Source organism: Meriones unguiculatus, chromosome 2 (assembly GCF_030254825.1).
Source record: "Meriones unguiculatus strain TT.TT164.6M chromosome 2, Bangor_MerUng_6.1, whole genome shotgun sequence".
Taxonomy (NCBI): Eukaryota; Metazoa; Chordata; class Mammalia; order Rodentia; family Muridae; genus Meriones; species Meriones unguiculatus.
The window spans coordinates 9782636-9795208 of record NC_083350.1 but is presented as its reverse complement, the minus strand read 5'-3'; the positions used below and the strand labels follow the sequence as shown (position 1 = coordinate 9795208).

Sequence of the window (12573 nt, the reverse complement as noted above, 5' to 3'; positions counted from 1 at the left end):
GGCAGCCCTCTCCTCAGGAGCAAGGCTGGCTGCCACTGAGGACACTGCTAAGCTACAGGTATGCACCAGGTTGAGTCATAATTACAGGTAGATGTTAGCATTGATGGTGTTTTCTTAAATTTGTTTCTGTGGTTGAGTCAGGATGTGTGGGGCCCAGCAAACGCACTAAGATAGGTTATTTTATACTATTGCAAGGGGACTGGTAACAGGGTCTCTCCTTCAGGACACACTCAGTAATGTGTATGGACTGAGCTCCTGCTTCATCAGCACTGTTAGATCAAGCTGAAATTTAATGAAATGTCTGACAACAGGGTGGGTTGAAAATTTTCAGGAAATCCCATACATTGTAATCATATTTAGCCATTGAACATTTTCCAAAGTGGAATATTTACTTAAGAAGTATTCCCAATCTACACATTAATGAAAAAGCATCACACTGTATGAGCCACATAAACAAAAACGCCAACATAAATCAGTGTCTTTGTTCCAAACTGTGAGGACCCAGGCGCTGTAATGTGACCTTGTGTGTGAGTTACTTAGAAAAGCCATGAGCATGCTTTGTGGCATAAACCTCCAATCTTCCCACTCCACGGCAGAGACTGGCAAATCTCTGTAAGTTCAAAGCCATGCAGAGAGACCCAAAGAGACCCTGCCTCAAAGGTTTTTAATTTAAGGTTAATTATGTCATCTAAAGCAGCTGCCACAGGACAGGCAGTTGTGGGAGGTACAAGCCAGGGCTGTCCTCAATGCCTTATGGGCCCAGGAACATGGCCAAGAGCCTGAGGCAGGACAGGTGAGACAGGTTTCTTCACCTGCTTCCCCAAGATGTCCCCACACCTGCTCCTTGCTGTCTACTGGTTAAAGTGACAGTGAGACAGTTCTGTATGCAGCGCTGACATACAACAAAAGCCCCTGACAAAGTCCACTTTGAGACTCGCCTTTGCCTGCTCACAGGTACTCGTCCACCTCATAGCTGAAGCTCTCTCTGCCCTACCTGCAAGGTCATCTTGAATGAGTTTCTGTATTCACAGCTCCTGTCTAGGAACATAAAGCCCCTTCCTTGCTTGTTCTTCAGTGTGGATTGTTGGTATTCCCAGTCCAGGGGACATGCAGGCACATGTTCAGGCTGCTGCTCTCTGGGAGACTTAGGATAAACAAAGGGCAGAAGTGATGTCATCCTCTGTTCAGGGGGCAGGTTCCCAGGATGGGTGTAGATCACAGTGTACCTGCCTGGCCTGCCTGTTGCTCCTGATGGATGATGAGACACTGTTTTCTTGTAGTTCTGTTTTCTCTGAGAATGGGAATGCCAGGGATGCAATTGTCCACAGCAAGGAAGCATTGGAAAGCATCCCAGCAGTATGTGACCCTGTGAGTATGGAGCTCTGCCGAGAGCAGAGGTCACGGAGCAGATGGGCTTTACCCATGATGAGGCCAAGACAGCAGGTCCAAAGCCTGGTTCCTGGCCTGAAGATCCCCATTGCTTAGAAACAGCCTGTTCAAACATGCAGGTGCTCCAGGGCCTAGAACAGGATGATTGGTGATTCCAGATATTTCTCTGTCTGATGCAGCCAAGAGTCCCAGGGCAGTGGAGGCTGAAGTGGTCAGGTGAGTCTCTTGGTGAGCCAAGAGGCACTGTCATCCTCGGCAGCTGCACGCATAGAAGAATGCTGCCTGGGGCTGCCACACTGCCGTGAGCTGCCTACCTGGCTTTCATAGTGCAGGTTGGGTATGGCCCAGTGCCAGAGCTGGGCCCTCACTACCATCCCCTACTATCCGATGTTAGACGTGGCACCCGTGCATCGTCTCCACCTAAGGTCGCTATCTGTAGCCATGATACACAGCAGTGATTTGAAGTAGATTCTTATGCCCATTCTGATCCTCATCCAAAATGCCTAATGGAAAATTAAGGGGGTCTTTATTCTGAGAGCTCAGTAGGCCTGGCTTGACACCAAGCTGTGGGTTTCCCTAGTCCCGGAAGCAAACGCCTGCATTCCTAGAGGAAATATGAGGATGGGCCATCTTCCCATTGTCCTTTGCCAAAGCCCAGTAATGCAGTGCCAGAGTCCTCCAGAGAAGTTAGGCAGATTCCTCTTCACCAAGAAAAGGCTTGGCTCGGGGTCAGGGTCAGTTTAAACAAGCCAAATACATGTATGCTATAAGGGATTGTCTATAACAAAATATCTCTTTAAAAAATATTTTTGACGACCTGTAGCCACCAGAGTTTTACAGGGTCAAATTTCCATTTCCTTTCATGGCCTCTTATTGAGGACATCTTGAAACAGAAGTTAAAAAATATGTTTTTAAAAGAAAATATGAGGGAAAACAAGACAAGATATAGTCAGCTCAAAAAATGAAATTCTTTTAATTGTTTGCCTGTAGAAAACAGAAAGTTTAGCATGCTACTTGGTAAAGAAACTATGACAATTTTTCTCTCTTAAAGGTATTTATTCCAGAAGCCAAGGTTGGAATTTTAGGAATGGGGCATTCTTTAAGAGCAAATTTTGTTTTTAGGAGAGTTTGGGATTTTTTATAAATAAAGTCCATGTGTGGTGGTTTATATTTAAAAAGAGAAACACATCGCTGTCTGAAACTCCAGTGTGCAAGTCTATGGGCTGCCGTTCATCTTGGTCCTTCGTCACATGTCCTAAAGCCAGCAGGGATTGTGTGTTCTCCACCACAGTTGTGAGGAAAGACAATCCAGGTTAAGTCTACAGGAGACACATTTCCCGGAGAGTTCAGAAAGTACCAGAGTCACACACATTATTCCATCTCATGAGGCATCTGCCTGCTTTCCCCAGAACACTTAACTCTCTACTTCCTGTCTGGAAGTCAGCATGCCCTTTCCTTCCACAGCCATTTGCCAGGCTAGACAGTCTCCGACTTTCCAAATCCAGGGTCTCAGGATGAAGCTATAACCCGGAGCACGGCCCATCCTCACTCCTTGGTACTAGACTTGACTGGAGGGCCAGACCTGCTGGGCCGGTCTGCAAACCTGGTCAGCCTGTAAGCAGACTACACAGGCGAGCACAGGGCCTGCTCCGTGTGCCCCTGGTCGTTCTCCTGGGGCACACATCCTCTGTAGTAATGGTGTGGACAAGCCAGGCAGCCGTAGTGGCACCAGCGCCATCCTTGGCAGAGCCTCTTCTAATGGCCCCTGACATCAGACAGTAGTGAGGCATTCTGCTACCCGGACAAACCTTGTCTTTCTTGGGGCTCCCCACGGACATTGCCAGGAATACCATCTCCTGGCTGGCTGTGCTGAGACGTGTGATCTACAGCCATCCCACACTGGATGCACCTAACCTCATCAGATACTGTGTTCCCAGCTATGACCTGTACCCCGCCCTTCACATGCATTCGGCACATATAGCTCATGTATGATATCACAGTGTTGGGAACTGTGACCAACGACCTTCAGTGCAGCATGGCCCCATAAGTTCCCAAGGTCCCCCTTGTTCATTTTCACTGTTTCTGTGGACCAGTGTCTTGTGCTGAAAAGTGAGAGACTTCTGTGAGTCAACAAGATGGGTGCTCAAGGGAGAAGCTGCCTTCTCAGAACCTTTAGCTCTGCTGAAACTTCTCCTGATACACAGTTACACAAACCTGGGAGCTGGAAATACAGGGTCAGGGCCAGAGAAGCAAGGGCTCTGCACCAGGGGCTAGTCAACAACATAAATGCCAAAAGTTAGGCAGCCTGTTTATTGAGTCTTACTGCTTACAGTTGCAGGCTCGCTAACAGAAGAGGGGCAGTGCATTGGTGTTCCAGTCTCCACAGTATAGGAGAGGCAAAAATCCCACCTTCCAGCAGATAGTTTTGCAAAACAGATGAAATGTTTCCATTGAACCAGGTTCCTGGTAAGAAACTTAGATTACAAGTTGGTGAGAACTTCCCACGTGTTAGAGCAAAACCTGACCACTTGTGCTGTGGGGCTGAGGACCAGCTTCAGGGTTGGCAAAATTTGGTTCTCCAGCCTTCGATCACCGTGCCCTGCGCAGTAAGTTCCCACTTCTTTTTCCACATGTTGGGTCTCACCTTCCTGGCTTCCCAGCTGCTGCTGCTGCTGCTTGACAGACACTGCCTCAGTGTGATGTCTGGGGAACTTTGCGTCACAGATGCTGGTGTTTGTGAGGTGCCAGGGATAGGCTTCTGGTGTGTTCTATGCAGAGGAACTCAGCTGAGGCAAGGAGTTGAGTCACACACCACAAACCATTGCTTGGCTGGCTCTGGCTCGGTGAGTGTGGTAGGCCATTCCTGGAGAAGGCAGACTGGCAGTGATGCCATGTGCTGACTGCAGGGCTGGTTCTGCTTCTAGCTTCAGGCATTAATCTGCAAGTAGTGATGGCACTTCTTGAAGCCTAACCATAAAGATGCTACCATTCTTGTTACCAATGAGGAGCCTTTTCTTCCCAGCCCTGTACTGAGTAGACAGCTGCTTCCTCTTGATGTGGCCTTCACACACTCCCAGATGGGGACATCTGCCTGAGAAAGGTCTCAATGCAGTGGGGCTTCTCTTTGCTGGGCTTTGCAACCTAGAGGTTGTCCTCTTTGGCCCCACCCCTAGGCCGAGCCCTCTTGTCTTTAAGTTTCTTGTCCATGTCAAGCTTTTGGACTTTCCCACAGCCTTTTTAAGACAAGAAGTTTTCCTAGGTGTTTAGAGTTGTCTTGCCAACTCTCCAAGTGTTTCTAATTTGTTTTCCTTTTCTTCTCTCTTATCCATCCTTCCCTGCCTGTGATCTGGTTTTCTTTATTCCATCAATCTTTTGTCTTTTACAGGCATGCAGGCCAATATTAGCGTCAAAGGCTGCTAAAAGACTGTTGTGGGGCAGGGCATGAGCTGGCCACCTCTCAAGTGGCCTGCTTGTAAGGGCATGGGTCTGAGAAATGCTCAGCCTTTGAACAGAGGGGTTTTTCTTGGCAAAGGAAGGCACCACACCACCCCAAGTCCGTGAAGAGGCCACCATAAGGTGCAGACTCCACAGGACCAGTGTGCAGATCACAGACACTAATGTATCCAGGGAGGCGAACCATGGGGATTGAGGCCTTTGATCTGAGTCCAGATGTGCTTTCTTGTATAGCTTCACATGTCAAATATAAAAGATTTAACATAAAAATAAATGTAGTATGTTTTGCTAACCTGAGGAAACGTTCTCTTCAGCGTTTCCTAACGCCAGGCTACCCGCTTTCACCCTCTAAGAACTGCTTTAGACCAGGCTTCTCAGCGTGTGCCTGTCTAGCTAATCCATCCGCATGTGCTTTCCCTGCGGTGGCCTGTCGCCCAACTGGTGCCAGGTGCTGTGTCACCCTTCATCAGCCACTAACCAGAAACTGGAAAAAAAAAAAAAGATTCCCTAGGAAATGCCTTGTCGGGCCCGGGGTCCTGCTTACCCCGTAATGTTCACAGAGTGGAGAAGTCAGTCTTCTCAGGAATCAACCTAGACAGACCTAGTCCTCTGCCCTAACAGCTGGGAGGAGACAACAGGTCATCTAGGGACTTGGCTGGATGTGCTAAAGAAGCCCCCCTCCACCCCCGGCTGTCTGTGGAAGCTTCCTATAGCCAGGCCCTGCTGCGCTGTAACCCATGTTCTGTTTTCCCAGCCTTCCAGATACTTAACCCTTCTTTCTTTTGTCCATTCTCTTTATTACAGGCTCTTCATTCTACTTCTTACCCTCTAAGTCCTTTTGTTTCATTACCTGTGGGCAGGTTTGGAGATAGCCCCTGGGAAGTGAAGTAATTCCAAGTCACCCCAGTGTTTTCTCCACATCAAGTCCCAAGTACAGTAATTCTTCCAGAATTCTAACTTGGGGAGGCAGTTGCCAGGCAGACAGCAGAAAAACTGGCATCTCTGAGGACAGCAGGTGCAGGCTTCCTGACACTACAAAGATACTAGGGCTCTTTTCTGCCTGTGTGTGATGCACGCCTCTCATTGTACTCTCTCTGGACTGTTTCAGAAGAGGCGGACCATTTCAGCTTTGGAGCAGGCACCCTGTCAAGGAAGAAGAAGGTGCTGGTGACCCTGAGGGATGAGGGGCTGCGCCGGCGTACCCACCTCAACATCAGCATGCCTCATGACTTCCGCCCAGTGTCGTCCATCATTGACGTGGACATCCTCCCTGAGACACACCGCCGAGTAAGGCTCTACAGACACGGCTGTGAAAAGCCACTGGGCTTCTACATCCGAGATGGCACCAGTGTGCGTGTGACACCCCACGGGCTGGAGAAAGTACCTGGCATCTTCATTTCCCGAATGGTGCCGGGGGGCCTTGCAGAGAGCACGGGGCTACTGGCTGTGAATGACGAAGTCCTGGAGGTAAACGGGATTGAGGTAGCTGGAAAGACATTGGATCAAGTCACAGACATGATGATCGCCAACAGCCACAACCTCATTGTCACCGTCAAGCCTGCCAACCAAAGGAACAATGTGGTCCGCAGCAGCCGCACATCCGGCAGCTCTGTGCAGTCTACAGACAGCACCGCCAGTCACCACAGCCTGCCAGTTGCCCACGTGGTGCAGAACTTCCACCCTGAAGAAATGGAGAGTGACGAGGAAGCCGACATCGTCATTGAGGGGCCTCTGGAGCCCCAACACGCTCCCAAGACACAAGTTTTTCCTCCAGGCAGCCTCTCAAGGGCCAATGGCACCAACCTTGCCCACAGGCTGCAAAGGGACATGGTCCTGCATAGCTCTGGCCGGGAGAGCAACGGCAGCATCCATAGATTTCTCAGCTCCCTAAAACCAGACCCCCGAAACAGCCTGGTCCTCCCGCAGGGAGGGGTGGAGGAGCACGGGCCAGCCATCACACTCTAGGGCTGAGCAGCTTGGGCAGGCTGAGGTCACAGACAGACTCTGGGGCAGCAAGACCCATGGGTGGCGAGTTCTGAATAGCATGGAGATGTATAGTGACTCCAGAGGGAAATACTTTACATTTTTATGTCAACTTAAAGTAAGAAAAATAACCATGTACTTCATCTTTTTCTTTCCTTTTTTTCATCGTCATTCCTACAACCCTATTCTTTATTTAAGCTTTTGAACAAGAACACTATTTTTATAGGATTTTTCCAAGGAACTTAAACTACACACAACTGCACATACTCTGGGCCTGGCCCCAGTGCATGGACAGAGCCTTTGTAAAGTGAAACAAAATGCTAACGTACAGAGAGTATTTTTAAATTTTTTTTAAAATACTTCTTTTTAAAATGAAGCTTTATAGATAACTTTTTAAAAATCGTAAAATTCATGTTTTTTAAACAGTTCATGCAAAAGATCTTGTAATGTCTGAGCACTCCATTGACCCAGTGTGGCTGTGACAGGAAAACGGGAACTAAGATGGGTTCCAGCACAGGAAGAATCTGTTCTCGTTGTGTTTACAACAGCTCAGAAAGCCCAGTGGCCTCCACACAAGTACTGGGGTTTCAGTGCGCTGCAGCTGCAGCTACAGCGCTGTCCCAGGCTTGATGGTCAGCACTGTGCCAGGCTTGATGGTCAGGCAGTCACTGCTCTGCTTCTTAAAGCGGCTTTAGGAGGCCAGCAACTCTGCTGGCTGGAAGGTGAGGCCCCGTGGGATTAAAAGCCAACGTTTCCACCAGTGTTTTCTTTGAGTTGACTGACTAGGGCAGTTTTAAGATGTCTTCAGTAGAAATGTGAGGAGCACCACACAGCCCAAAAGCCCTGCAGCAGTGGTGTGGGTGCACACCTTAGCTTTGCTCTTAAAACAGCCGATTGTTTTTGTACGAGAAGATTAGAGCATGTCAAATGCTGGTTCCTAGGGCAGTTGTCAGTGGCAGGAATCCTCCTAACTACAAGTTATGTGGAACTTAATAATTTTGACAGATCACTTTTTGTTGAACTTCTTAGAAGCTTATTAATGTCTGACCCAATTAAATTTTATATGAATTGTGTTCTGTTTAGATACAGTGTCGGGGAGAGAATAGCACATTGAGAACTGGCCAAGTGAATCCTTAATGTTATGCAAGTTTAGTGTCTTCCCAGCCTTCCAGGTCAAGAGCCCCAGCTGCTGCCCTTGTGGTCTAGCATCACCTGCTGGTCAGAGGCAGAACTGTACTGATTTCCTGAATGGCAGATGCTGCATCTCAAGTTCTTTCCCTTTAGGAAGCTGTTTATTGGGCAAAAGTGGCTTGTGCTGAGTGAGGACTGTTTTCTCGGCCTGTGTCCACTTCTCAGTCGTGCACTGAGCATCATCGGCACAAGGATAACAAGATGCGCCCTGAGTCTGAGTCGCAGTGAGGATCCAGACACCCAGAGCCACAGCTCCCGTAGTGCTAAAAGCATCTGGTGTGTACCTGCAGCTGTCTGGAATGTCTGTTACTAAGACAAGTATTACAGAACCAACAAACTGATGATCAGTTACTACAAGACTCACTCTTGGCTATGCTGTTGCTTGGTATTCTGTGTTGAATACACTATTTACACTACCAAAAAGGAAAGTGATGTTTCTTTCCATGCTTAAGTTGTTTGGCAAATGTGAATCAGTTTATTCAAGAAACACACATGCAGTCCTGTGATCTTTGTGAGCTGTTGCCTGTGAGGAATTACATGCGTTTAGCAGATGCCCGAGTATATTTTTCTAAACAGAACCCTACTCCTACCATTTTATTTCATCTTTCAAAAAAAAAAAAAAAAAAAAAAAACCAAACTGTCATTATATATTAAAGTTTTGTTTTATATATCAGAATAAAAACTTTTCTCTTTTGATTTAATGTGTGTTACTGTATCAGTAACTGTAACCATTCTATTGCTGTGGAGAGACACTATGACCAAAGTGGGGCTTGACTAGTTTCAGAGGGTTGAGTCTATGAGGATCATGGCAGCAAGAAGCACCACAGCAGGCAGTCACAGCACTGGAGCAGCAGTTAAGAACTTAGAGCTGATTCACAAGCACAAGGCAGAGAAAGAGCTAACTGGGAACGGTGTGAGCCTTTGGACCCCCAAAGCCCACCTCTAGCTAAACACTACCAACAAGGCCACACCTCCAATCCTTCCCAAACCTTTCCACCAACTGAGGACAAGCATTCAAATATATCAGCCTATGCGGTGTATTCTCATTCAAACCCACATATAGTTTAATTGTGTCCAGAATAAGGGAAGAGAGTTTTGGTGCCAGTGGCAAGATGAAAGGATTGAGTGGCATTTGTCAAAGCCCAGCATGTGCCATATTGTTTCACTTAACCCTTGCACATTCCCTATGTTGCAGTTACTATTTTACATATGAGGAAATAGACCCACACTCAGATTGAAGTCTTTGGGGGAAAGTTTTCCTGAGTCCCTACACAACTTTGCTTATTTACTGTCTTCATTCTGACATTACTAAAACTCCAGTGCTGTGCTCAGGGATCACTGAAGTCTCAAGTGCTACACTGCCCCAGCGGAAGCACGCATACACCCTGAACGGTACCCACAGTTTTCACAGCAGTTATCTTCATGATGACCCTGATCTACAACCTGGGGAAACTCAACCATCTGCACTGTTGATGCTACTAGTCTGCTGTGGTGGGACTGCCAGGTGCAAGCCAGCACTTGATATTCTTTCTGAATCTGTTCAGTTTCACTTCAGTTATCAAAATGGATAGAAATTGTTTATTACCACTGGTACCCACTTATTTTCTTGTGAGGATTATTATACAGTCCTGACCACTTGCTCACAAATTATCTCCACTCCATTCACAGACATACGTTTGTTTTTTTAAGATTTAATTTTATGTCAGCACTAGGGAGGCAGAGGCAGGCAAATCTCTGTGAGTTCGAGGCCAGCCTGGTCTACAAAACAAGTCTAAGACAGCCTGGGCTCTCTTACACAGAGAAACCTGTCTCAAGAAAACAAAACAAACTTTTACTATTGTTTGGTAGGATGGTCATTTTCACAACATTAACACAACTGTTCTGTGAACATGCGGTCTCTGAATTCTTAACTTCAGAAACTTGAAGTTTTCATTATAGAGGTCTTTTCCCCCTTGATTAGATTTTTTTTTCAGTTTGTCTTTACTATTTTATTAAATGACATATAGTGCAGTAAATTTCTGTGAATGTTAAGCACTTTTTTAAATTTTTTATTTAACTTTTATTAATTACACTTTATTCCTTTTGTATCCCCCCATAAGCCCCTCCCTCCTCCCCTCCCGGTCTCACCCTCCCCCCCCTTTCTGCAGGCATGCCTCTCCCCAAGTCCACTGATAGGGAAGGTCCTCCTCTCCTTCTTTCTGATCTTTTTTGTTGTTGTTGTTCTTCTCAATGCAGTTTATTCAGGAACCTTGAACAATCTTCTGACCCTGGGGAAAGCCAGCCCACAGCTTAAAATAGCCTCTGGGTAGCCAACCCCAGTGCCTTGTGGGCAATGCAGATAGGTCCACATACACGGAAGCAAGCCAGATCCTCAGCCTTAGCCAAATATGGAGTTCTTTGTGACAGAGAGCACTCACCATCAGGAAGGTGGAAGGCGGAAACCAGCTCCATCTTTAAGGCGCGGCATTACACAGCTCTCTACAGTTCCCCCTTTTTGTTTTAGACGCATCAGGCAAGAGTAGAGGTCTGATCTCTGATATTAGAAATAAATTGGGACTTTGTACTGATGTTCATTTAGGTGTCATCCACCCAAAGAGCATCAGACCCGTCTGATACCTTTTTCTCAGAGGCGGGACCTGGGGCATCAACCCGCATGCAATCAGACATGCTCTTCTCTGGGTCGAAAGCAGCTGACCTTGAGTGCAGTGCTTAGCCTCGCATCCTGAGCGTAACATTTTAGCTTTTTATGGTATCCAACCATGCTTGGGGAGACTGTCCTGCTTCAATGGCTGTAAAGGCCTGAATGATCATGGCTGCATTACGCTGTTGTGAGACTCTAATCTTGCATATACACCACAGGCAAACCAAGGAGACCAACACCAGAAGGCCTGCTAACGCTCCCATGCCCGCCCATTCCTTCAGATGATTCATGGCTGCAGCAATCCATGATGATAATCCTGTGGCTAGTCCTGCGTCCACTCTGGTAGAATTTGCCGTAACAATAGCCACTCTCAGCATTTATTTCAAGGTATTTTATTGTTTGAAAGTGCTATAGATGGAAGTGGGCCCATTTGTGTTTGAAGGTTCTATAAATTGGTATGCTTGTGATCTTTCTCAACATGTTTGTTGTTAGTGCATGAAAAGGCTATTTCTAAGATTTTTCTAAGTTGATTTTGTATCCCCCTTCCCTCCCCCCCCCCCACTTTGCTGAACCTGTTTCTAGAAGTTTTCAGGTAGAATTTTGAGATTTCTTATGTATACTTAGGAATAATATTACTTCTCTTCCTATTTGTTTTTTAATTGCCTTGTTGCTCCAGCTAGTTTTCTGAGCACTAAATTTAAAGGTGGTGGGAACAGTGGATAGCCCTGTCTCATTCCAACTTTAATGGAATGAGTATTGCTTTAGTATCTTCTCTGTTTAGGATAATGTTGGCTGTGGGCTTGACCTTTTTATAGCTTTTACTATGTTGAGGTATATTCCATCCAGCCCTACTCTATTTCTAGACTTTTATCATGAAAGCATGTTGTATTTTGTCAAAGCCTTTTTCTTTAGATGATCGTGTGACTTTTAATTCTATTTATATAATTTATCATATTTATTATGTTTAATTATTCCTGCATTTCTGAGCTAATAAAGCCAACTAGATGGAGTGGATCATCTTTTAGACATATGCCGAGTTTTCGCACCTGTATTCATGAGGAATCTGTAATTCTCTTTTTGTCATGTCTTTATCTGGTTTTGATAGTCGAGTAATATGATTCTGGGAGTGTTCTTCCTTGGTGATATGAGAATTAGATGTACATCTTTGAAAAGTCTGGGAGGATTCTACTATAAATCCATCTGGTCCTGAGCTTTTATAGTTGGAAGGCTTTTTATTACTACTTCAATCTCATTTGTTTAGCCTTTTGATCTTCTAGGCTTAACTTTGATAGTTTGAACCAAGAAATTCATCCATTTCTTTTATTTTCCATGGAATGGGGTACAGGTTTTCTAAAGTATTATCTTCAATACTGTGAATTTCTTTGGTGTCTGTTGTTTCTTTACTCCTGAGTCAGTTACTCTGGACCATGGCTTTCGCTTGGCTACTTAGACCAAGAGTCTATTTTATTTCCTCAAAAATACCAGCTCTTACATTCAAGTAATATATATATAACTTATATATACAGTATATAGATAGATACTATCTATAGATAGTACTTCTTGCTTCCATTTCATTAATTTCTGTTTTGATTTTTCTTTCTTGCCATCTATCAATTTGGGTTTGGTTTGTCGTTTTCCCCAATTATTTGAGACACAGCCTATGTAGCCCCTGGCTCTCCTGGAAATCACTATGTAGAAGAGGTTGGTCTCTTAACAGATTGACTCACCTGCTTCCACTTCTCAAGTGCTGAGATTAAAGACATGAGGCACCACACCCAGCTGTTTTCCAAATTCTTTAGTTGCTACATTAAGCTATTTATTTGTGCTGTCTCTGCCCTTTTAACATAGGCCCTTCCAGATACAACTTTCTTAGAACTACTTTTAATGTGTTCCAAAGGTGTTGTTCTGTTTCCATT

General features: G+C 45.8%; 1 protein-coding gene across 2 annotated transcripts in view; it reads left to right on the top strand.

Moving 5' to 3' along the window:
* Pard6g (par-6 family cell polarity regulator gamma) overlaps positions 1 to 7845 on the top strand; it is a 64763-nt gene extending 56918 nt beyond the window's left edge. For both annotated transcript variants that reach the window (XM_021640040.2, XM_060377003.1), the window contains exon 3: positions 5951 to 7845. In XM_021640040.2, the coding sequence (XP_021495715.1) occupies positions 5951 to 6807 (857 nt within the window). In that variant the 3' untranslated portion in view covers positions 6808 to 7845. The remainder of the gene's footprint in view (positions 1 to 5950) is intronic.
* Positions 7846 to 12573: the final 4728 nt, after the last annotated feature.